Here is a 27,434-nt window from a genome sequence, read left to right as displayed (position 1 = left end):
CTAAAATCAAAATTATTTGTCTCACAAAATTCTTATTGGGCTACACAAACTGTATAAACCTCTGCTGACAGAGATAGGATAGATACCAGCAAGGACAGGGCAAGCAGGATTTCCAACTCTATTAGATTTAAACCACGGAAGAAAAAAAGCTCTGTCCATAACACAAGAACACGTACCCATAAAAGAGTTGCTAAGCCCTGGAACAGCTTGCCCAGGTGCTCAGGAACCTCTGTTCACAGAAACTTGACTGGCCCTGAGCAAACAGAGAGGCTTTTGAAATGAGCCCTGCACTAAACAAGAGTCTGGATCAGAAATCTCCAGAGGTCCCTTTACATTCAGTATATGTGATCCCACACAAACTGACACACAAATACAAAGCCAACCTCATGAGATTAAGTGGGGGAATAAATCAGGACTACCACAAACATTCATAAAGATGTTAACAGCTTTTATTTCACTGGTGCAAGGCCCATGTGTCATCCACCACTCACCAACAGCAAAACAAAACATCATCTCCTAAAAAACAGTTTCAGAAAAATTCAAAACAAAGGAACAGTGGCTATAATAAATTTTGTACAATACTGTAAATCACTTTGTATCATCCAAACATGAACAGATCCATTTCTATCATACATGGCTTATTTTTTCCCCAGAAAATATACCAGCACTACTGCAATACATGCCTCACACCTGGAAATGCATAACACCATTCCGAGACATTGACAGCTGTTCATGCTTAGAACTAGTCATCAACTCACCCTAGCAATATCATAAAATACAAAATGATATGAAAACCTACATTTACAAAGTACTGTCCCAATCCTGCAATCTATTCCATTTGGGTAGGTACCTGTATCTCTTCCAACTCCTCTAAAGGCAATGTGGTATTTAGTGCTCCATTGCTAAAGGTTTGATTGCAAACTCAGGGCACAAGTGGGAAAGGTTTAGATCTTTCCGCAAGCAGTAAAACACTGCCTTATTCTTCTAGATTCAGTAGTATTTGCACACAACCTCCTAAATTGAGACTTACCTATTTTGAATTACCTTACATTTAGGAAGAAAGAAGGAAAGGCTCTGAGTAGTCAGCAGAGAAATGGCTGCTACTGAAATGACTTGGGGCTGAAAGCTGTGCTTCAGTGCACAATGGTGATCCAAATGCCTCAGAGATAACCACATCTTGCTTCAGTATTTACAGTATCTGCTGCCTTCCTCTGCACTGCATGAGCTTCCTCACCAGCACGGTATCAGAGATCTTATTTCCATTGGATGAGCATTATGACATGACTCCAAAAACGGGATTATGACGACAAATACTAGGGCCATACTCTTCATAGTCCTTCTTGGTGTGACATACTTGGAAAAACTCTGGCTATAAAAATATAAAACAAATCCCCCCCAAAAGCATAAGAACATAAGTAAAAAAAACCCAACAAATAAATAACATCTTGGCATTTCTGTAGACTGCAGCTTTATAACATTGTTTTATATTTTGAAATAGAATAAAATGAGATCAACTAATCAAGAGAAGTTTGTCTGGTCATAAGACTGCTTTTAAACACAGCAGTAAGAAACCCACTTGGCAGACATCAATTGCTCCCATTTTCCTGTACTTGCTTCACTTTTGTATTTAAGAACATTGATTTGGATTCTATATTGCAGAAGTCCTAACTAATCTCTTGTGCTGATTTAAAGAATAAAGGCACTATATTGGAATTATCATATCAAAACTAGTTTAGAATTATGTCAACTCATGATATCCTTACTCGAGCAAAGTTCCCATTTGCCCTGTACAAATTTTACTAAGATAAAACTTGGGTAAGGATTCAAGAATGTGACACAGTTTAGGTTATCACAATGAAAAAGTTTAGAATTTAGTACTCAAATACACCCAGAATTCAACATGCAATAAAAATTAAGAATAACTCTGATGAAGACTTACTGTTGAAGCCAGCATGGAACCTCCAAACCAAACTGCATAACGCTGCATGTGATGTGTTATCACTTGAACTTCCACTGGTTTGGGCTAAGAAAAACAGTTAATATTTAGTTGGTTTTCAAACTTAACATGGTCAGAACCAGGCACCTTCAACCCTCCATTCACATCACTTATTACTCAGATATGCTCCCCCTAGGAGACTAAGTCATAAAACTCTTTATGATAACTGTGATGAAAGACACAAAGTTAAATCCCTCTTGCCTACTGCTCACACTTCTCCTAGAATGAAAACCAGAACTGCTCACAGTAATTTTAAGATTCCTATAAAGATGTCATATACTGCAAGGCTACCAGTGCTTTTAACAACACATAAACATATCCTACTGACTTTACAGCCCATTTTCACTAGTGAGGTGAAAAATTTCAACTTGATTTCTGTCATTAGTCACGTAATAAATGCACTTGAAACACACACTCACTTTTATCCGACCACCACTGAGCTCCTCACTGAGCCGCAGTCTCGCATCCACCACTCTCTTCAAATCCCTTTGCAGTCGTCGTCCAAAGTCCCTGAACATTGTGGATCCTCCTGAGAGGACCACATTCTGGGCAGAAATTAAAGACACATTCTGTAAATCCATCTTCAAGCAAGTTTCCCAACAGCCAACACTGCAGAGGTGACTATTCGAATGTCAGCATCATTAGGAAGCTGACAAGGCAGGTAGAACACTTTCAGCACCCCCCTAATCACAGGAAGTTCATGGCTCCCCTACTTTTCTCCTTTAAATACATTTATGTAGAATGAGTTATTACAAAGGAGGATTCCATTAAAACCATGAGCTAGTACTCTTCATACACAAAGCAGCAGAAATAAGACACTATATCAGGAAGTTTCTCTACGGATGTTCACAGCAAGCAGTTTTAGCCCTGACACTAAATAAGGCTCAAGTCTCATCATATTACATAGCCACAAAAGCTACAAAATTATCTAGAAAGTCTGTTTTCTTTTTTTTTTAATTTCCAGACCTCTTCAAAAAGGCACCACACCCTCACAGAGAACTGCAGTACAGAGGAAGGTATGATGCCTCTTCCCTTGCTAGTCTGGTATTACTCAGAGCAGAACCAAACACCTCTCAGCCTGGACTTGTACTTGGATTCTAAACAGACATTTTAGAATTTCCCATCCCTAATTCTGATAACAGTGCAGCATCCCAGACTAACACAGAAGTAATTTCAAAGGAGGGGGGGATTCAAAACAGGATCCCTAGAACATAACATCAGTGGCAGCAAAAATGCAATTCATGATCAGAAAAAAGAACTCAACATGACAAGACAGCACATGTGCCTTTGCACAGTGCTAAAACCACTCACATGCCTTTGGCACATGTCCACAAGGAGCTTGGATCAGGAGTTCATTGTACACTGGTCCAATGATCATCTCTTGGTAACATTTTTTTGACATTGCAGACCAAGACTGTGCACATAATGAAAGAATTCCTGACCCACTGTTTTCAGCCTGCACATGGGTCTGAAGACTCAAAGACATGCATAATAAGTGTTCACATTTACAGGGTGCAAAGTGCTTGGATTTTAAGCCACAGATAATAAGGGAAATCTTGTTCGTACCTTGTAAAGTGAGAAGAAAGCTGTTTGTTTTTCATGAGAAAAAAAATCCCTGTACATCATAAAAACCATTACAGCAGGAAAAACTCATTTCTTCACAGCTTCAGATTATCTACAGTATAAAAGATTGCATAACAAGGCAACAAGAAGCACAAGTCCCAGTAACATTACTGAAACATTTCCAAAAGGAAAAGAGGACAGAAAAGAGGAAAGGAGCCAGAAATCACAGCTGATTTTTAAAGTTAAAGCAGGAGAGAGGATTCCCCCTACTCTCCCCATACACAAGAACATCTCTTCCCCTGCATCAAACTGGTCATGCACTCCACTCGGGAAAAGGAAATTGCTAATGGGCAAAAAAAGACAACAACCAACCTGAGTGATGAAATAGCAATTAAAAAGATGTCATCAGAAAATATTACCTGGAGATAATGAAGTTGGCAAAGAATGTGAAAGCAATAATTCTATTCAAAGCAAATTAAACTTCAAGCATACTCCATAAAGTGGACAATGCTACCACTAAAAATAGATTCCAGAATAAACCCAAGAATAATTTTTTTAATACATCCAAGACCAATTCATGTAACTACAGAGTCAGCAGCATCACTGGGAGGATCTTTCCACCTAGTTATCATTCCAGGGTTAGAGGCTAAGAAGTTACATCTTCTTCAAATTATGATTATTCAAGTACTTCTACACATCAAAATCAGTTCAACAGCAACACTGCCCAAGGAGAACAGAAGCACCAAGGCACAAATGTTGAAAAGATGAGACACCTCATCATCACATATCTGGACCAGCCAGGCTAAGCAAAACTCTGGATAGAAGTAACTAGGTGACACCAACTACATTTAGATGATGTTTAATTATACAGTTACAGTTCCCCTGCTCCCTGCACTATTGTCAGTGCCAGACCAAATCCATGCTCTTTAGCAGAAGACTTGTCACACAGCCTTCAGCAAGCTCTCAACTCAGCAAGTCAGGTCAGAAGCCAGGTAATCACTTACAATGAATGCAGAATCCATATCCATTCCAAACCCCTCAAACACCACACTCACCACTTACAAAGGACACAATGAAGGTGAGAAAAGATGGTCAGATTAAAAAAAAACAAACCCCAAAAAACAACCAAGGGGGCATCACACACCTCCCTCCACCCTGACCTCTCAAATATCTTCTCTAGAATAAATCTGAGTCATTCCAATAACTACTTAAAAACCATTAAAATAAAGCATGCTAAATATATTTGTGGAGCAAGCTTACTAGTGATGTTTGGGTTTTCAGCCTGTCAGAGAATCCCCTGGCCTCCCAGAGAAAGACATCAAAGAAGTTAGGCTTTAAGTATCTGTTTCCAGCTGATTCCTTTAAAGAAGACTTCTTCTGATCTTACTCTGCTCAAACACACTTCAGCTGGTCTAACAGCTCCAAGCCACCCACATGTTTCTCAGCCAACACCAATTATCATACCTGCTGATGGAAAGAACCTCCAGCTGGTTTTCACTTTTATAGCTAACTGGCTGAACATTTAAGTTGTTTTGAAAGAATGTGTTCCCTTAGCAGAGAGGGACAAAGCCCTTCCACACACCTGAGAAAGTTAACCACAACAAGCAAATAAATGGAAGAAGGCTATTTCTGGAAGGAGACCAGGGAGTGGACACCAATCACAGATTCATTCAGGGTGGAAAAGACCTCTAATATCATTAAGATCATTCAAGAGGGCTGGCAAGAAATTTCTCCCTTCTCATCTGCACCTTTTGCTTCTCGAATGAAATCTGTGGTACTGCATTTCTCCTTGTACCATTTCTGGTATTATGCCTGTACAATGTAACACTGCAGAGATATGAAATTACCCAACACAGCAACCCAGCTCCTGCAACAGAGATCTCTGACTAAATCAAGCTCATATAAAAATTCCAAAGAGTGAAATTAGCTCCTGAAGAACTCGGCGCTACCAAACACAAAGTGCTGAACTGGTTTGTGCATCTTCATGCTGCACTGTGGTGCAAGCACACTCTCAGCTGGACACATCAGACTTTGCAGCACCAAACTGAAAAGCATCCCCTGCTTTTCTGGCAAGTAAGAACAACACATCCCATTTTCCCTTCTTTCCAGCTGACAGCCTAAATTAAAGTTAACATGACGTGACCAGACCACCAGAGACATGTAATGAGATCAATATATGACTGTTAATAAAAATTATTATGGGTAAAACCAAGAAGGTGCATAAGCTGAAGCCAAGCACTTCATTAGCAAGTAAATCAATTAAGCTACATGTCTCTGTTAATTTGCTTAAAACAGGGCACTATTTGCCAACACAGTATGGAAAGTGTAAGGATAAATATTGTCCATACCAAACAATAAATATAGCACAAAGAAATAAATTTATTGTGAGAAACACCATTTTAAAAATACATTTACTTCTAATAATAAATAAATTTCCTTTTCCTTAAAATCATGAATTGAATGTTCATTTCACATTTCAAGTCACAGCAAGAGATTTCAGCATGACTTATGGTGGTGCCATTCTGCATAAATACGCCTCATACATAAAGGAACCAGAAAATCTTGCAGATGCACTGAGCTACTGTTAAACCAAATAGCAGGAATAATCTTACTAATTTATTTACAGCTGTGATAGGAATAAGCAGGGTTTCTCCTCAGTCCTCCTGTGCTACAATGACAGAGTCAATCTCTTGGGGCTTTCATTAAAATACCACAGGAACACTGTAGTATTCAGAAGGAATGCTGTTCCTTTCCCACGTCCTGCCATAGGTGCCAGCAGATGCCATGGCCTGGCAGTGTCTCCACCCTTCCCTCACCCCAGAGCCTCCCCACTCTGCTCTGGGTCAGTATCAGGGAATTCCTGCGGTGCTGGAGCACAGATCAGCAAAGCCAGTCCTACAGTGCCATCTACCCTCCATGCTGTGCAGCTGGAGCTGCTCTCACACCAGGTGTTTCTGTTTACCAGCAGCTGAAGTCAGAAATGATGTCAGGGGTTTACCACCCTGTCAGCCCCTGCACCCAGGACCTTTCCAGTGTTTGAGCACAGGCTCTTGTGAGTTTAACTTTCTCAGTGAACACTGACACAACAAGCACACCCCAAGTCTTAAATGTAGCAATGAGCTTGACTTTACTATTTCACTAAGTTTTCATTTTGAGAGAGACTAATCTGAGTCCACAACAGCTGCACACCCAGCTAAGAAGACACATTCTCTAAGGAAAAGAGCCCATTTGCCAAAATCTTCTCTCCATGCACCTGTGTTTCCACAGAAAACATGGATAATTCATCTCCAATAAAACACCACATTTACCAATATCTTCCTCATGCAGAATTTTCAACTTGAGAAATTGGCTTAGAAGTTTGAGGTCAAGGATGTTGTCATTTCATTCAGCATGATCTGAATCATGAATGCTTAAGCATGCTTGGCTAGGACCTTTCAGAGATATTTCTGACAGAATTTACCTGGCTTCAGATGTCATTTATCTTATATTCTTTCTTTCAGGTATTTGTGCTAAAAAACACCACAGAGAAAAGTTGAAAGAAATCAATTGCTGGGACAGTCAGTGACCCTACACTTCTATTCTTTGTACTGGGAGAAGGCAAGGACCTCAGCCCTGTCAATATTGTTCTCATTTAACTCTGGAAGTACCTGGGGAGAGACTCTGGATAAGGAAAAAGAAAGATCAAGTAGAGTGTGGAATTAAAAGTGAATGTTTCTGAACCTGTTACTAACAAAAAATACTGTTTATTAGGATAGCAAGCAGTTTTTTAAACTTTTCAAAGCCCTGTGTCCACCTCTGAAGTTATTATAACTACACTCAGGAGGAGACTGTTTTTTGACACTAAATGCCAAAAACTCGTGTCCTAACTGATAAGTGTTAGGACAAGTTTCAGAGCATTTTCAGGTTGAAAAGAGACTTTTAAATACCAACTAGTGCTGAAAACATTCCACACCAGTATCTGCTGTGGCTGTACCACAGGAGCAGACGTTCATCACTGATCCAAGCTGGGTGTGCAGTAGTTATAGAGTTTACTGGTGTGCTCACAGGAACCTGAAAGCTGGGGAAGGGTCTCATTTTTGTGTAGACCACAGCCCCCATCATGCTACTGCACTCTCTCTGTAATTTCTCTCCATTTCTTAGATATCAGTTATACTATGTATTCATATAATTATAAGGTAAGTACAAGGAAAGGTTGTGGAACAGTATTTTAAGAAAAAAGGAAGCTAAGAAATTCTCAAAAAAATAGAACTAGATGAACGATACACCATTCTTCCCAGAGAACTCTTAAGGGTGATGGAATGTCTCACTGAGCCCCACAAATGCAAGATTTTTAGCTGCATGCACGATAGGTAATTTTTCAGTGGAATTCAACACAGAGGAATGATTAACATAGCCAGTATGCCAAATTGTTTCATCCATATGGTAAGATCCAAAAATTATCTCTTCTGTCATTTCTCATTCCATTTGAGCACTCATTTTAAATTTCAGTTTGCTTTGTGAAGCTTTGGGTTTGCAAAAAAACAACACAAAAATTAAATAATAAACCCACCAAACCCCACCTCATTTCTTCAAATTTCTATGCATATCCCCTGGTTTCAAACCAATACCTATCTTTTCCTGTTCTAGCAGAAAGCAATTCATCCCAAGCAATCCAGAACTCTCAACTCTGTGTTAGAGAATACAAATCAGTTTTTCCAAGCAATCATATTAAGATGATGTAATCATGGGAATTAGAGAGTGCATTGCTGGCAATCATTATGCAATTAAAAAAGGCTTCATCATGTTTGAAAGGATGTTTGTGCTTGGTATTGAACAGCTGCAGGTTATGGGATCTTGTGGAGACACAGAGAAGCTGACTTCAGTTGTGGGGTGGATTTCCAGGGGTGCATCTCCCCCACTCCAGAATCTGAGAAATGCTCATTAGGCCTTAGCCCTGACAAACTGCACTTGGATAAAGCCCTTCTTGAGCTTAACAGAAACACTGTCTGTTCCCAGAACTAACAGGTGTTAAGTGAGCACCTGCCTTTTAGCAAACAGCCTTGGAAACTTTCTTCCTGCCCAAATAACAACTCAAGTGAAATAATATTTCTGTTATTGAACTTTCAAAGAAACTTACCAATTCAAATTCTGGCCAGGATGGGAAAGTACTGTGATTAAAGCCCACTCTCTACTGGTGCTGTAAACAGCTGTCCAAAGTGGAATTCTTTTGAGCTCTCAATTCCCAGAAAATAAAGGGCTCATGTATGTCTCAAACACCAGTAACTAAATGGCTGTGGAGCCAACCAAGGACTGTTGGTAACTGCAGACAAGAATTGCTGCTAATAACCAGGGACTATTGGTATTAACACACTGTGAGGAAGAACAAGATTTGGCTGGAGAAGAGGGGCCAGGCACAAATAGAGCATTTGTCTATGAGAACAAACCACAACACAGTACAAGGAATGAGTGGAGGAAGCTGGCATGGACTACAGGGTGGGATTACTACCACCAAAAGCCCCCAAAGCCCTCCAACCTATTTCCAGAAAGGCCTGATGGAACAGACTGCATATGGTAACAAATTTACAAATTTTTATGGAAAGCAAGAAAGTTGTATTTGGGGCAGAGAAACATCTCCATAAAAAAGTACCCCCACCCCAAACCCAGGGGGTGCCCCCAGGACCCTGGACATGTCATTGGCCAGACTGATGCAGTTGGATCAACACTGAAACTAGGACTGGTGCTCCCTTCTTCTCTCTTTCTTTCTTTCTTTAATTCATCTCTCCCTCTTGAATTCCTCTCTTCCCTACCCCTTTACCCAAAATCTACTGCTATGTGCTTAGATAGTAGGTCAGATACTAACAGACCAATTTCCATGCCAAATGTGTAATTTATTAATAAAACTTTCAGACTCTCTGACTTTTGTAATTTCTTTTGACAAATTTACAAATCTTAGATGCTTTCTTCCCTTTAGGCTGGGTTGTCACAGATCTGGCTAAGGAAGTCTTATCAAGGTTCTGCTTGTCCAAACATCAACACGAGGTAAGATAACTGGCCTTGTGAGAGAGATGTTGATCAGATTAGGGAACAGGGATACTGGCAGTAAAACTCAGAAATACCACAGGACATCAAAACATGGGCTGTGGAACAATGATTCAAAGGCTACATACCACATAAAACCTGCCATAAGGGTACTATTAGGTATTTTCTGCAGAACACTGAGGAAGAATCCAAATACATTTGATGGAATCTCAGCTCCAAAGCACAGGCCCTTGGCTGGCCACCACTCAGCACCACGGGCAAGTGAAACTGATAAACCTCAGAGAGAAAGTATGAGTGAAGTATTTCTGCATCCATACACTGTTTTACACAATGAGAACAATAGATGCTCATCCCTTTGAAGTGACCTTGCTTAAAGAAGATAGCAACTATTACCATTAGTAACTTACATCTCTCAGTACATTCCACAGGTAATTGTGAAACATTATTTTAATTGAGCAAGTATAATGAAAAACAGAAAAAGAAAAAACAAACTCTCAATCAGTGGCAAGCCAAGGGAAAGTTGTCTGCTGATTATGATGAGGCAGAAGTAACTTAACCTCAAATTTTAAACATCACTTTCTAATCAGTACCAAACCCTACCCTACCAAGCAAAGAACCTTTTGCTCTGAGGAAGCTTTGGTCTTTCAGATAAAAAGCAGAGACCCCTAAGCAAAACCTCACACTAAGGGGCTCCTAAACCCTGCTGCTACCTAAGCTTGAAGTCTTTGAAGACATCTACTGCAGAACTGACATATTAATCTGTTAAATAGTTCAACTTCCCCTTTTATCCTGCCCCACAGATCTGCTCTGGAGTGCTACATCTCATTCTAGATTACAGAGAGTGTTTATCAGGCAAGGAGAAAAGACTGTAAAATTTTAATGGTTACAAATATATCCTGAGACATGACTTAGTTGGAACTTAATGTTCATTCTACCAGGTGAGGAACACTACTACCTTTTACATGAGCAGACAGATCTCTGTGTGCTATAGCTTTTATGCTGTTATTTCCAAAATTGTACTGCTCCCGCACAAGCAGAAAAAAGGGAACCATGGGATGCAGGATGTGATGCCAATACAGACAAAGCTTGCCATGGACTATGCACATCAGTACCTTACCTTTCAGTCCTTAAACAATCAGGAACTGAAAGTACTCCCTGGACTACACCCTGGATTTAAGCAGGTCTAAGCTGGCCTAATTGTTCTCTCCTTATATATTTTCAGCTTTCATGTACTTTTTAAGTGATGCAGTACTGACTAAACTGCAAAGGGCAGGTACAAGACAAGACTATGGAAAAAATATTGGAAGCCACTACTTAATAAAGCAGGGGAAGGAGAGTAGTGAGAGGGGTAAGACCACAGTATAACCCTTAAAATGGGCAAAACCAGAAGTCCTTCATGCACATTGCATGTCAGATTCACATTACAAATGTCAGATACAAAAAACATCCCTCTGCCACAGCTCCTCGGGGACAATACTTACCTATGTATTGAGCCTTTACAGAAACTTTTCTTTCAAAACTAAAAAGCAGCAAATATCTAGTTGCATTCAGAAGTGGCACTTTGTTTAATTTCTATCCAAAGTTCACATTTCTCATTGTGGAGGAAGTGGTAGCCATGGACATGCTTCTGATCATGATGCTGGTATTTAATCCTGAAATAAATGACATGAAGCTTACAAGAGAGAGGCCATACCTTGTATAACGGCCGCCGGACATCAATGGGACAGTTCTGTATGACCTCATCAACTACATCCGAAATGGATTCCATGAAATCAGGGTTAGCAAACTGAAAGGAAACAGAACAGGCATTACATTTTTCCTCCAAAGAACAGAGAAATAAAAAAGGCAGAAATAAGACTGTGGAGAGACTTTGTAGTAGGGGATGAATTGGAGTTTCGGGTCTTGCTCATCATTTATTCTACATTAAAACAAACACTTCTCTGCAAGGGAAATGAGAATTTCTTTTTTCTGCTAAGAAAATCAGATTCTCTTCCTTGGTCAGAAATTCACTATTTACAATTTATGTACTATGCACTTTTATTGCCTGCAAGATGAGTTGGAGTTTTCCTGCAATATTAAACACACTGTTGCCACTCACTGTGGTCCTGCCTTTCGTTTCAAGTGAGATTAAAAACACCAGTGTGCAAATCAGAATGTTTCCCTGCAAAAAGATTTTAATGCTACTAAAATATTTCAGTTAAATTTCCACCAGAAAGTCAGATTTTTTTTCCCAAGCCCAGGAAGTATCTACATTCAAAAAAGTATAAATTGCCTAAGGTTTTGAGTGAAAGCCCCCATCAATGCAAACATGAACATAGTGCTAATGTAAATTTCTGCATTTATAAAACTAGAGAGTTAAGAGTTGCTAATGCTAGAAAACAATCTAGTGGAAATTTTCCACTTAAAACTTAACATAAGCTTTAAAGAAAAGAACTCGTAATAGCCCATGATTTTTTTTTCCTTTCAGAGGGTAAACTCTAAAAAATTAAATTAATTACCAATATATAATAATATATTATTCTAGATATATTATAAGCTTTTGTGTAAAAGGACATGGGATCTACACTCCCACAAGATGAGGTATCTACATGGATGAACAAATAACAACAGTCAAGCATAACAAGTATACACTGAACTGAGAGAAAATTAGCAAAGGAAGTTGGTCTGGAGTTCAGGAGCCCTAAGAAGGATGGGGGCACTTCCCAAGATTTCAAACTAACTTCCACAGTAAGAATTAATCATGCAAGAAGCAAAAAATGAAGCCACATAAACCAAAAGAGAAGCTGCTGCACGTCAAGTTTTCATCTGAATGAACTAGAGCCTGAAAACTCCTGAGCTCTCCATAAAGTTATTGATAAAACAGCAGGGAAAAGGAATGAGTAGAAATGAGAGGTAGGGTATAACATCATCCCAGAACAGGGACAACAGAACTGCATGTAAAATTACAGTCTGCCAGCCAATAAAGTATGGTTGGAGAACAGCAAACAAAATCTCTAATTTAAAAAGTAGAGAAATAATATGGATAGCATTAAAGACTTCAGAACAAATTCTGTAAACTGAAAATAGGAAAAGATTACAAGACAGCTTTACCAAAGGCAGCTTTTACCTAGCTAAGCTGCTACACTTTCAAGTGAGGAGTTAATGAAACACAACAACAAATTCTCTTTAGATGCAGTACACATCATCTATTATGTTTTTCTTCTCTAGTTCAGGTTTGGGTGGTTATTTCAATACAGAGTCAAGAAACTACCAAGAAATGGAAAAAATGGAAATTGGTCCTTTATCCCATTCCCAACAATCTTTTAAGAGACTATGGAAAGAGAAAATCTTGAAATTATGTCTGACGTGGGATTCAGTGCTTCTCTGTTAAATGACATTGGTAAACAGCAGGGAAGAAAAACTATTTAGTCCAGAGATTTAATACTGGCAGAAGATCAGATGGCTACAAACTGACCACAGAAGATTAAAGCTGGAATTCAGACAAAAGGTGGCAGAGAGAAGCTTTTTAATATTCTTCCAAGCAGGAGGGTAGAAAAAGGGAAACTTCACCAGTGTTGATGTGGATTTTAATAAAAGTTTTTAACAGTATTACAGGTTATGGGTGACTGAATAAATTCAACTAAGTGTGCAGGAATGGTGAGGACCTGTATTAAAACCTGACTCCTTCCTCTCAACAATATCCTGAAACTCATTCAAACTGAACTATCAAAAATCAGAGATATGAAGTACAGTAATCTTTCCCAGAATTGTACATACTACTTGTGATCACACCAAGAGAGATTTCAATAGACTTCCTTCAAGGATAAATTTATAATCCATGCCTTACAAACTGACTCAGTATCAAAAGTCTGCAAACAGTATTTAGAATATAATCAAGGCCATGCTTAGTAGTACCCAAAGGGATTGGCAACATAAAAAGTATAAAGGCAGACTTCTTTAAAGTGATGCTGAAAGAAAGAGGAAAATACTATACAAAAACTGTGAAATGAAACAATTACTTTTCAAGTTCAGATTGAAACAGGAACAGAACAAGATGTTTTAAACATTAGACTGGACATTACAAAAACACTTTTCTGCTGTGCTGACGTTACCTGTGAGTGCACCTGGCTCGTGTTCAGGGGACTCACTGGCCCCTCACTGCCACGGGATGGCGCCCAGGCACCGGGAATGGCACAACTGAGCACAGCTATTCCCTGCTCTTACCTCGGGATGGAAGAAGATTTCTGGCCCGAGGAACCTCTCGTAACCAACATCTATTACAAACTTAGTTTTGTTGATGGCGTTGATGCCCGTGTATTGTTTGATCCACCTGCGAGAGTCCCCATCGTACTTGGCAAATTCCTTCACTATGTCGGGGCAAATGTAACAGTATTTCTCCTGTTGAGAAACACCAGGCATTAAAAATAGCTGAAATCATTAGTACATCAGTGAATTAAAGTGCAACACAATCAGAAAAGAAAAATGTGAGCATTTTTACAGGTGGAGCTGTTCAAGGGACTTTCCCACCCAAATCACTACTGAAGCCTCAGCCCCACAAGGCACGAGGCCCATTTACTTCCAAAGGGCTGCACACGCTGACTCAGCTACATTTGCCTCTCTCCCAGTGAAAACATCCCCAACAGTATGTCTGCGACAATAAAGAATTTCAAGGGCAAGCTTTCACTGCAAGAGCAGGCCTACACAATCACCCTACCTTTTCCTTTTTTTTTTAAGTTCTATTACAAAGCAAATTTTAAACAACTCCAAAGTTGAAATGCTGATTTAATCTGTGGAACATACTCACTCCAAACAGTCTAGCATGAATATTTTCTTCCTCTTTCTCCTTCCCCCACAGTTGCTTGGATAAACCACCAGAAGCTTGTGCAATTATAATACACTACCTACATCTGCATTTTTAAGAGAGCCACTGGCAACTTGCTAGAGCCAAAACATCAGCTCACGGAGATTTACTATGTATTTATTAAGAGATAAAGGAGGATGTACCTTTATGGCTTTTGCTGTCTCCAGAGATTGTTCAGGAGGAATTCCTACCTCCCTTTCCCTTAGAAGCTGTTGAATAAAGTAAGTAATATCTCTACCTGCAATAGGAATATGTTTGATGCAACTTCCAATTACATAGCCTTCTGCCTATGTAGGAAGAGAGGAAAAGACATATTTAAGGGGAAAACATACTGTGTATCAATAATTGACATTCTCTTTTATAATAATCTGATTTTCTATTAAAAGTAAAACCTTGAAACTGTAAAATCACTCTAAAAAAATTCACCCCACTAAAGGTGGATATCACTTTTATTTATTTTATTTATAAACAGATATTGACTATTTAATAGATACACAAGTGATAAACATATCAGTCAGATCTGTACATATCAGTCAGATCGGATGGTTCCTTTATAGCATCATCAGAAAAGCAATGTAATATAAATAAACTACCTGTGTTCTGTTTGAGAGTGAAAAATTAATAGAAAAAAGTATAAAATTAAATTTCTCAGACAAGAAAAATCACATAGGAATAGAAAACTCAAACAGAAGTAGGATCTTACAATAAGCACAACAAAACCAAGAAATCTACTTGCTGAATTTTTTTAGGATGCATTTACTGAGAACACTGATATTGCTGAGCCACATTATTTCTTCCCTTGCTTTGTTTTACACTTTTCAGAGTTTCATGCAGTAAATGCTGTTTGTTCTCAGCACTGGCCATATGACAAAACACTGAGAAGATCAAGTTAACACCAAAATGCAAGATGAAGTTAAAGAGAATCAAATTTTCATTTCTAATATACCTGATCATTCAAGGACACAGTATGGTTCAAAAATACAAAAAATTACATCAATGGATGTCAGTATGCACAGATAACTCTGTATTTTAACAACCTCACATAACTAAACTGATGAGATTGATCATGTATAAGAACAGGTACTTATATAAATTTGTAGTTGTTTCCACATGAGCAGAGTGGAAACAATAAAATTCAATAAATCATATAAAGAACACACGTTAACAGATATATTAAAGTCAGAATGCAGGGTGTCAAAAAAGTTAGGACATTTCTTTTCAGACACTTTTGGCATGCAGGAGACATAAACCCATGATAATCATTGATTTTTAAGAGAACGGAGGCATCACAGTAACAGAAGGTAAGTTTTTACATAGAAATAGCCTTTTAAAAGCTGGATTGATAGTTCCTTACTGTGACTTTCCTGTGGTCTTCAAGCTAAATTAATACATAATGGAATACATACTTTTGCAAGGAAAGAAGTCCCAGCCAACACTAAAAATTTTAAAATAAGGTCTCATTTGGCGCTTCTTATTTAAATGTATAGTAAACAAGCCCTGTCCAAAGCAGTGCTGGTTTCAAAGTGCATCCTGCTCCTTACCACGGGGATCACGTGGGTCACTCCGTCACCACTGTCGATGACAATCCCAGTCAGAGTCCGCTCCCCAACCTGCCGTGACGTCCAGGAGGCAGCTAAGGCCAACACTGCCTACAGCACACAGAGTTTAGATTTAGAAGCAGGCAGAGTGTTCTAATTTACACTCTCAAAAAGTACTGTTTCAAACATTTTACACACGTGCCTACGAAAGACCGAAACACTGCAGTTGTTTTTTGCTTTAGAAGAATGCATTCACTTTGTTCACCTGCACAGCAATGTAAAGTCCTGGGATGTTAAACGATTCAAACATGATTTCTGCAAGGTATTCTCTGTTTTCTGGTGTGTTCAGTGGAGGCTCTGTCTGCAAAAACAAAGAGTTTTGAAAAAGCACCTCGAAAGGATCCTGCCTTGATTAGTTTGGTACCAAACTTTTGGTAATCAAACTTTTTAAATCCTCAGTGCACTCAAAATAAAAATTTTCAAATAGAATTTAAACAGCATTTGAAGATTTTCAAAAGCAATAGCTGACCTGCAGTAGCCTGCATCACAAAATTAACAGAATATAGTTATAATGCAGCTTTAAAGATTAGCTTTCTCCTCCCAACCCAAACTCTGTCACTGCTAGAGAAATAAGACATACAGAGAAAAATCCTCTAGCAGAGCTATTTCTGCTTGGAATGGCATTTGGTTTTCCTCTTACAAAACTATTTCCTTACTAGGCCTCATTAACTCACCATTAAAAAATAGTGATCCTCAGGCTCAGCTCGAAGGTACTTAAAAATGACTTGCTCCATGAACCTCTCCATGAGGTCCCAGTCTTCAACAATTCCATGTCGGATAGGCCACTGCAACAGCAGAACTTGTCAGCACTGGATCATGCAAGGACAAAGAAACCCAGCAACAGGAACAGTCTGACACCTCAGCTCACAGGCATCTCATCAAACCCATCCTGACTTGAATTCAGAGGCACAGTTCAAAGTTATCTCCTGCTCCCAGGTACTTCCAAGCCCAATTCTACTTTGCAGGACTAGCAACCAGAATCCAGACTCTATTCCTGTTAAGTCTATTGCAGAACTGTGTTTTAACCTCTTTTTGTATAAATTTTATCATTTAAAAAGATGAGAATCATACTTGGCTTCAATATGCCTTTCCATATTATAATAAGAAATAAAGACCATATAGGCTATATATTTTTCACCTAAAATTTCTGGCAGGGATGGTGTTTACATTTTGTTCAATGTTAAGAATACAGCTGACATTTAAGTAACACAGAAGGATGTATAAAATATGATTTTTTTCCACACAGTTCATAAGCCAGTAACGCTTTTTAAGTACGAGAAGTCCTTTACTAGGGTATGGAAAATATGATTCACAGAAAAGCTGCACTGAAGACAGCCTTTCACAAAACAATTGTGACTTTCCCTGAAGCAAAAGTATCCAACATTTCCCAGTTTGTATGCCATGTTAAAAGGGTACACTTTTAGCAAGAATTTAAATATTCAGTGTATATGACTATTTTAATAGCTCAGAATTTTGAAAACTGAACAGCTGCACTGTATCAATGAATATTTACACAAACACCAACCACACAAGACAGCACCAGTAAAATAGATATCTAAAAAGGGGTAAAGCCATGAACCAAATCATGCAGTTTTTTAAAAGCAATAAAAATACTTTACAAAAAATGCAAACATGTTTTGAATGGCTATCCAGAAGTCCTAGAATATTTTATCATACAAATATGAGACTTGGGAAAGGCTATCAAAGTCTCCTGAATGCTCACCTTTGTAGCATAGGTAGGTTTATCTATGGCTTCATCTCCTATGAAAAAGTCCAGATCATCAACACCTTTCATTACCCTCCTCTGAGCCTGGTCCCCCACTTTGGCTGACTCTCGGATTGCAATACCTTAAAATAAACGCAAAAAACAAATCAAAACAAAATGAAAACAGATAAATACCAAGTGATGAATGCTTATTTACTTAAAGAACTCTTTTCCAGAAATAAAAATTTGGATATAAAAAGTAGCAATTATGTAAGTGATATACTGACAAGCCAATAGAGCTGAGTTCATTCTCACTGCATCCTGCAGGATTCTGGTCATCCATTCCTCATTATTGTACATAGTAATTCACAGAAAATAGTGAAAATGCATTTTGTTACAGACTACAGCAGTCACTTAAACTGTACAAGTGCAGCATTCTAGTAAGCAACATGATTTTCTGAGTTCCAACTCTGGAATAAAGAGGAAGAGCACAGGAGAAGAAGAAAATAAACTGTGTATTCAAAAATAAGTCTTGGAGTCATTGTCCTGGTTGGTGAGAAAGAAGAAAGAAGGAGGGGAGAAATCCATTTTCAGGGCTACAGAGAAATCTCTGGAGACACTTATGCTTCCCATTAGCAGCCTTCAACTATCACTAAAATTATTAGATGATGACTGCTGTAGGCAAGAAGATGAGACAGCAAAAATCAAATCTGGGGCAAGCTAAAAATAAAAATGGAATGAAGTACTGCTAAAATGTAACCTTGTTTATATAGTTTTCTTTTAATAGGTCATAATCAGGGTCTAAATAACATATAGCAGAAAATGCAGAGTAGGCAGACATCATCCACAAACACACCAAATACTACTAGCACTAAAAAATTACTCACAGGCAAACAATTCTTCTGGAAAAACATTTACCCCCCAACAGGTTTATAGTTGCATAAAACAGGATTTATAGCAAATTCACAGGAAATCTCTGCTATCCCACTTCTTTAACATAAGACATTTAAATCTTTACCAGTGGTTTAGGTTTAAATTTTACAATACTTAAAGTAGTGAGACTGTAAGCAGTACTGCAGCTACACCTGGTGAAGAACATGTGTCCTCTTCACTTCTTTGGCCATCAACTACCTTTATAATTTCCTTGTATTTTCTCCCATGAGTAGCTACAAGGGAGTCTAGATGCATTAGTAAGTAATTAATTGGCAAAGTTTACAAAAAGTAAAAAGCAGTGTTTAATGTAAATGGAGGTAACAGATGTCATTATAGATGTAAATACATAGTACTACTATTTTTATATATATATACACACAGCATTTCAGAAAAGCTATTAAGATGTCAATTAAAATCAAGAACACCAGAAAAGTATAACATTTTAAACAAGTTTAACACACACAAAAAAAATGAAAGAGTAAATCTGTTCAACAAAAGCATGTTAAATGTGCAAGAACATTTTAATTGGTAAGCACACACCCAAAAGGAACATTTTCTAATAGGAACAACTTTTTTGAATATTAAACTGTCTACAGTCCCAGACAATGTAAATAAGGCAGACACCACCTGCACTTTTAGTACTTAATTTGATTGGGAGCCTTCCCCCAGATTATCCAGGCTGTAACCATGGTGTCAGGTAGACAGGAGGTAAATTGCATTCTGTCTACTCAAGAGTCCTGGCCAAAAAATAATGGAGATAAAAAGGAAATTGGACTGGAGTTCTCTTCATCTTTGTCATAGCAACCAAGAGCTGGTTTAATGAGCAATAGTCCTAGCTAACTGCAGACAAGGAGCTCTGTTTAGCTACACTCCAGCCAAAGATGCTAACACGTGAATATCACTTCCCAGATGGACACGGACTACCACGGCTGAGTTGGGAGTTGGAAGCACATCATTTAATCCTCAAAGTACTCCGTGACAGCAGTGTATGTTACAATTTGGAGGGACAAAAGAAAAAGAAATCAACTCACATGATGGGATAATGAACTGAGGTTCTGTATTTCCTGCATAGCCAAGCTTTGTATACCTAGGGAAACAAAAAAAAAAAAAAAAAAAAAAAAAAAAAAAAAAAAAAAAAAAAAATCACCAGGTCATTAGATGCACTTAAGATGCAAAAACATGAAGAAAAAATACTTTCAATTCACTCCACTTCTTAAAGTTAAGGTGAAACATGCATCACACACCACGTCCACATTTTCTGGGTTATGCTTTCAAGTATCATCCTGCTGAAAAGAAAACTCAAAGTGGTAAATACTTTAGGTGTTAATTTATTTTTCAGATGACTTCAGCTTACAGATTTTGCTAGTGTTATTCAGAACTACCAAGTCTGAAAACTCAGTTCTTGCTTTTTTCATCTTGTTGACCTGCTATGACAAAGGACAGGCATGTCACATTGCACCCTTTGGGAAAAATTAGGGCAATGCAGATTTTACCCTTCAATTACCATGACCAAAGAGAGCCCTAGACTTTACATATTTGTTTAATAGTCTCAAATACAGGAAAAAAAAGAAACAATACAGTATCAGAAGTATAAACCACAGGAGAGAACTCTTGTTACAATCCTGATACAATTCCCTTTCAGGCCTTGAACAAACCATTCACTTTGTCACAGGTATATTATCTGTGTGTGGTAAAAGACAAATACTACACCAAAGCAAGCCTGCACTGATGAAATGCTTTGGAAACGGGCAGCAGATGGTACAAAGCATTGATTGTTTCTTTCAATATACATATAAGATCTATTTTAACAATTAAAGGCTTGAGAGGAAAAAAGAAGGGGGAGGAAAAAAAAGTAAAGACATTTTCACAAAAAAATTCTACAGGTGTTAGTGACTGCAAGCTACTCCAGGTCTTTAGCAACTAGAAATAATTAACATCCCAGACTATAAAAAATTCCTAGCTGTGTTGTCTAGGGAAAAAAAAAAAAAAAAAAAAAAAAAAAAACCCACAATGACAACAAAACCCACACCAGAAACAGTGTTAAAAGAAAAACCAACCCAACTAAATTGATTGAATGCTTGCAGAGACTGATGTCATTCTTGAATACTGCCATTAGCTTGAAACAGAAGTACAGCAGCAGCAGGATTTGAGGGAATCAGCATTGTTCACATTATTTTTACACAAAAAACCTAAAGCCATGGTATTCTTAAATGAGACCAATCCCAGTCTAGGTCCTAAAGTGAATTTAAAGTCTTTGTCTGCATCCTACTTTCAATATTTGCAAAAAATATTATGCCATGGCCAAAGCAGAGGTTTGCATCTTCATTAGCAGCTTGAAAAGTAGGTTCCTCTTTACACAGTATTTGGTATAAAAATATTCATTAAGGATCAGAGTTTTCTTAGATAAAGGAATGAATCTAAATTGAATTATCAATGACCTTGGACTTAAATATTTATACTTCAACTTCTCTTCAAAGCTGTAGCTTCAATAGACTTCAAACAATAGTTAAAAAGCCATTCCCCTCAAGGCTAAAAAGACAAGGACTGTGTTTTGCAGGCAAGGGTTTGTTGGGTTTTTAATCATCATTATAGACATATGCTTTCAGTCTAATCCAAATTGTTTATGCACACTTGCTGTGGCTTTCACAAAAACATAATCAGGATGTTAAATTAGACTGACTGTAAAGAAGGACATTACTAGTAAAAATTCTTTTTATGATTATTATTGCATAGATTCTTCACATTTTAGAATGAGGCCTACCTAGGGAATATTGTTAAAACATAACAAGCAACAACAGGAGTTCCACTGGGATTTAAGACCAATACAGGCCACTTCCTCTTATTTCGCTCTCTGAAATGAATCATGACTAAATGAACATAACGAAAAGCAAGGAAATCATTTTTCTTTTGTTTAAAAGACCTAGTTTCAAGACTTAGAAATTACAATTAGGCAGAAATATCATGAAAAAAAAGCCTTTCAAGCCTCAGTGACAAAAACAAAGACAATATCTACATACATGTAAATACATATATATATATTTCATGCAATTTTTATATATCTGTGTGCATGAATAAATTAAAAGATTCCTGCAGTCTAACCAGAACTCATTTCTTAAACTAAAGTCTGGCCAAGAGGTGAGTTCAGTTTGCCATCTTTTCCCCCCTCAACACACATGCTAAACTCACACCCACTCACAGCATTAAAAAAAGAAAACACTCTCTAGAAGTCAATTGGGGCTACCAGTCTGCAAGAGCTTTACCTTCCCTCTCCAGAATGGATCAGCTCCCCCTACCAGGGTAACTTGTAAAGTTACCAAACCCCTACAGCTCAGTATTTTACAGATTCATTTTTAACCTGGCTTAATTCTCCTACTGAAAAAAAACTACCAAATAAGTTTATTTCTCAGTATAATGAAAAAATTCCCTTCAAAGAATTAATCTCACAGAAGGTATCATATGGAAAGATTTCTATTGCATGCCATTAATCCATGGAAGACTAATACTAAAACTAAGAGAATAACTAAATTCTCAGTTCAATGGTGAAGCAAATAAGCAGAAAAAATCTGTTAAAAAAAATTTACTTAAGATCAAACAAGAGACAGACTGGAACAGGCAGCCACATTTCAAGTGTTTTTGACAAAACCAAATGGAAGGGAAACTCAAATTTCTCCCAAGACCACTCAGGAAGAAAAGGAAAATAGATTATGCAGTTGTGCAGCTTTTTGCTACCCAGGAGCCTCAGGACATGGCAGACTTGGTCCCAGATCTCAGTTGTGCCCAGCAGGACCCAAACTCATTCCACCTCGCAAGGGTACATTAAAGCGTTTGGGTGACCCATTTCCAGCACCTCCTACAGAAACTATTCCCTTTCCTACGTGATATTTCAATATTCACTGACCGGAAAGGCTCTGGACTTTAACAGTTACAGAGGGTACCTGGTCTCCAGTCCCTTCTCCAATGAATATTTAAACATCTAAACCACAGTTTTCTTTCTCCTGGGTTACAGCCTAGCAGACTAATGGTAATGCAACATCTTGTGATCTGTAAAATTACAGAGACAGCTGTAGCGGAATGTGTAGATAATCAGTATTCCAACTTAATTTCATTAAAAGCAGCAATTTGTTGCCAGTGAGGTAGGAACCTACTGGAAACAGGCCAAAATATAGGATACTGCACTAAAAAATAGCAGAAAACTGATCCAATAGACTAAGGCTATTTCATGCAAGGAGATTTGGAGGACTACTCTTTTTTTAAATCTCTGGAAATTGCATGTTGTTGAAACAAGCAATTTCTAAAAATAGTCTGGTTTCTTCCATACTGTTTCGACCAGGTGATGAGTAAATACACAAACCAGTTTCACAAACCTTTGCATGAGGATTGGTCATCCTAACCCTGTTCTCTTCTGAGGTCCCACCAAAATGGAAAATCTTACATCAAGAATGGACTCCAAAGATATACAAATGGACTGCACTTGGAAGCAGATGCTGCACCCTTAACCACTTTAGAGAGAAGAGATATGTTTATGAAAATTCTTCCCAAAGCATGAGAACAAATCACCAACTCAAGCAGTTGCTTTATCCATCTGAAAACACAAGACATGCAATTTTTCTCTGTACAAGTATGCAAAAAAGCAAAGCACAAATGCAACCATTTAATCACTCTTGATTGCTTTTTTGGTCCACATATTTAAAACAATGTGTTACATTCACACAAAAAAAAAAAAACCTCTGAAAAGTTAAATATGACCTGATTAAAAATAGCAGAATGCTTTGAAAAGTCCTGTAAACAAACAAATAGTCTCTGTAAATAGAACACTTTCCCTGACAGCTAGGAGCCTGAATTACCAGGCTACTGCTGCCAGAGCACCTGTGATGCCAGGCTGCCATAGCAGACTCTATTATCATTATTACAAGAATGTCTGAGGAACTTGCAACACGAGTTCTTATGAAGATTTGGAAAAGCACTTTTGAAATCAAGGGATGGGAATGAAGAAGACATGAAGGAGAAACTATCAAATAGAAAAAAAAAATCTATTTTGTCTGCACAATTTACCCAAGAGCATCAGCAGCCACTATAAGAATAAAGAGTACAGTAGAGCCATTAGGTTTCTTGAGAAAGTCTAGCACTTTGCAGGACTGAAGCCTGTGATTATAAACAACAGCTAATTAACTCAAGCTCCTTAGACCCAGAACAGCAATTACAATAATGCCTGTTCACGTGTCTCACATGTGAAAAGCAGAGGTAATACTTGGCTAAAGCAACTCACTAGGCATCAGAAATATAGTAAGAGAGGGGAAATATAGCATATTCTGAGGCTCCAGCTATCTTTAATAGCAACATCATCAAAGAACACTTTAAGCCTTAAGTTTTAAGACCCAGTCCAGCTCACTTCTCCCAGAAATCAAGTATTTAACTCTAAACTCATCTGTAAGACTTTACCAAAGTACTTTTTCTTTACTAAAAAGGAATGGCTTCAATAAAATACACCCAAACCAGAAGCACTCCTCAGTATCTGCAAATACACTGAAGAGAGGTATTTTAAGATACCTTTGTTTTGCTCACCCACCTACTACTGTTCTGATGTCCCACAGCTAAATGCCAATTAATAAAACTAGTTATGAAGTCTAAAGCTATTTAAAACAGCAACACAAAAAGGCCTGGTAGTCCTAAGAAACTAAAAATAGCATGCCCTTCTCCACAAAAAGAGTGACAGCAATGTGTAAACTGATCACGAGGAGAATCTCACGCAGAGAAAATCAAGATGTAGTGCATCAAAATTGCACAATGTCAAGTCATTTGCAAGTACTAATGGAAAAGAGTATAGCAAATTATTAACTATTTTTGCAAGATTTGTGAATAAAGAGCGAACAGTTTATGGCAAAGGAAATATTCAAGTCATCTACATCCAATAGACTAAAGGAGCATTATCCTGTCCTGCTATAAAAATATGTTTCTTACTGAAGGTCTGTAACTATTTTTATACACCTGTTCTTACTTTTTTTTGAGGAATTCTGGCATTTTACAGGACTGAGGCATGTGGCTGCAAATTCCAGTAAATTAAGCAAGCCTCCTTATGCACAAAACAACAACAAAACCATTATTTTAACAAACTTCTTAAAACCCCTTACATGAAAAAAAGATGGATTAGTGGCTGGACAGAACACCTCATTCAGTACCAGAGATTTAAGCAGAAAAGTGTATTTTATGTACACAATGCCCCACAGTGCATATCTGCATATACCTTTCCCTTTCTGCTATGCTTTTCCCAATTTTTCATCTGAAAGCCCTTTCATGAATAATTTGAATGAATTGTTTGAAGCCTGTAACCCAGAGTAGATTCATTCTAACAATAAGAAGGTTTTCAGCCCACACAGAGGAAAATTCCAGAGACTGCGTATCAATGAGTCAAGCTACTTCTTCTGGCTGCTTTTGTTCATTCTCATTCCATCCTGAATTCTGCAAGATAACTTATTTCACATTCAGTAGTCTCTTTGCTGAAAAGTCTTCCATTTTTGAGTGCCCTAAAACATGGTCCAGCACAAGTCCCACCAGCAGAGATATCATATTGTCTCCTGTGAATCAAGATTGCTTGGAGGCATTGAAAAACAAATGTGAATCACTTAGGGACTATCCAAACCCTTCCTGAAACAAAACAATATACATGTCCCTCCCCTACAGAACCCCTCAGCTTTACCCATGCAAACACCAAACAGATTTTAGAAATTCTACTTCAATTATTATTTCTTTGAAAGTGCACAATAAGCAATGTCCTATCCTTATTTATTTTGTGTAACTGCTGGCCAGCAATATCTACTGCTAGTGTAACACTGGAATTACTCCACAAACTGAAAGCCAAGGGGGTCTCCTGCAAAAGGCAGCTTTGGCATTTAAGGCATTTTCTGTGCTTTAAAGTTTCTACTGTACCCTTTTTAAAGGATCCACCTAGACCTCCCATTTCTCTCTAAACTATCAAGTAGTAATCCTGTAATATCAACAGATCTGTGCAGAACAGATACTTACAATATCTCCAGCAAATATATAGAAGAAACCCGGGAAACTACCAAGAAGTATCTAAAGAGCAAGCGGAATAAGACACAAGGTAGAACCTGGTCTCTATTCTACTTCCAAAGTATCCAGCTGTGAACTCCAGTATTCCCCACTGAGGGAACAGAGCCAGTTACTGGTAAGCTAAAGTATAAATAGAAACAGACAAAGATTTCTAAAACTTTCATGACAGTTTAATACAGACATACTTCAAAATGTGACACACTTTTTCAAGAGAAGGCAACGTGGGCACCACAGGACTGGAAAGTGCTTCCTGCAGTTACCTAGGGATTGGGGTTTCTTGATTTGGTTGGATTAGTTTGGGGTTTGGTTTTTTAAAGATTGTACAGTTCAGGAAATTTCAAAATAACTTTCCAAATATTAAAGAAATTAGAATAGTGTTGCAAATTCCCTGCAGAGGAAAGGCTAAATTAGTGCAATCAGTGAGAGCGAGTCTGACGAGTAAAGCTACTGCATGAATAGTTACTCGTGGACTGGTGCTTCACTTACTCTCCTCAGAGCTGTCGGTAACTGTTGGGCCAAAGGAAAGGTATTAATTTGTGTGCAGAAGCACACCACAGATTCAGTATTACCTTCATTATGCTCCCTCTGACACCTCCCCCCTAAGGCACAGCAGGAGTGGATGCTGAATATCCATTGAGGTCTTCTCTAGCACAGAGAGGCAGGACAGACCCGCTCCTGAAACGCCTGCCAAGCACAGCCTCTGCAATTCAGTCACTCCTGCCCTCAAAGACTTGAGTTACAAAACTTGTCGTTTGGTTAAGTATGGAATGATTCTCACACTGATCCGAGAAAAGTGAAAGGATGACCCAATGACCGAGCGCATCACTGGAGCAAGGCAGCGCGCTCCCACCTCAGCCGAAAATGCTAAAACTGGGGACGGCTGGTTTCAGACGAGGAGAGGAGGCAGGAGGGAGAGCGGCCCGGGGGCAGGGGAGCTGTGCTCGCTGGGCTCGGTGTCCAGGCACCGCACCGACACGGCTGCCCTCGGCTCGGGCACCTCCGTGAGCCTTCCCAGGTACCGCCTCTGGACCGCTCTCAGGGCGAGCTCCTGCCTCCTCTCCCCTTCTGAAACCAGCCGTCCCCAGTTTTAGCACTTGCATCATGCAATACTTTACAGCCAGAGGACACAAACGAAAACAGGTCCCGAGAGGCGAAGAGGGCACACAGGAACACGCACGGCGGGGACACGGCAGGGCTGCCCCGCTCCGCGCTCCGGCGGGATGCAAGGGCAGCAGGGGCAGAGGGAGGACGAGAGCGATGGGCACCAGCCGGCTGAAGGCCGGATGGGAGAGAAACCCTCAGCAAGCCGAGAGGCCACCGGGACACACGGCAGGAGCGCGGCCCCGTGCGAGGAGCGCTCGCCGGCAGCGGGAGGCGGCGGAGGGGCGCGGCGCGGAGACACCCACCCGTCCCCAGCACGGGGACCGGCAGCCGGTCGCCCCTGCCCGCACTCACCCGGTGCCGCCGTCGATCACGCAGGGCGGCAGGCAGCTCGCCATGCTGCGGGGCCGGCAGTGCGGGCCCTACGCCACCATCCGGGCGGCCGCCGGCTCCCCCGGCGCGGGCTCCATGCGGGCGGGCCCGCAGCGGCCGCCGCCAGCGCCGCCCCCCGCGCCTGCGCCGCCGCCCGCGCCCGGGCCGCCATGTCGGGTCACGGCCCTCCCGCGGGTGCGCCGTGAGGGAGAAGCCGGTGCGGGGCTGTGTCTGTGGCGG

The 27,434-nt window shown here is 39.2% G+C and overlaps 1 protein-coding gene across 1 annotated transcript; it reads right to left on the bottom strand.

Annotated features, from left to right (window-relative positions):
* Positions 1 to 431: 431 nt before the first annotated feature.
* Positions 432 to 27,306, bottom strand: ACTR3B (actin related protein 3B). Its single transcript, XM_053963683.1, has 12 exons — positions 27,177 to 27,306; positions 19,685 to 19,740; positions 17,739 to 17,863; positions 16,690 to 16,800; positions 16,221 to 16,316; positions 15,959 to 16,066; positions 14,561 to 14,704; positions 13,781 to 13,954; positions 11,271 to 11,363; positions 2,416 to 2,541; positions 1,940 to 2,023; positions 432 to 1,369 (listed from the first exon to the last, which is right to left on the bottom strand). The coding sequence occupies exons 1-12, from the start codon at positions 27,218 to 27,220 to the stop codon at positions 1,274 to 1,276; spliced, it is 1,257 nt and encodes a 418-aa protein (XP_053819658.1). The 5' UTR covers positions 27,221 to 27,306; the 3' UTR covers positions 432 to 1,273.
* Between the last annotated feature and the right edge of the window lie 128 nt (positions 27,307 to 27,434).

Source organism: Vidua chalybeata, chromosome 1 (genome assembly GCF_026979565.1).
Source record: "Vidua chalybeata isolate OUT-0048 chromosome 1, bVidCha1 merged haplotype, whole genome shotgun sequence".
In the NCBI taxonomy this organism is placed as follows: Eukaryota; Metazoa; Chordata; class Aves; order Passeriformes; family Viduidae; genus Vidua; species Vidua chalybeata.
This window is presented reverse-complemented; position numbering and strand designations above follow the sequence as displayed.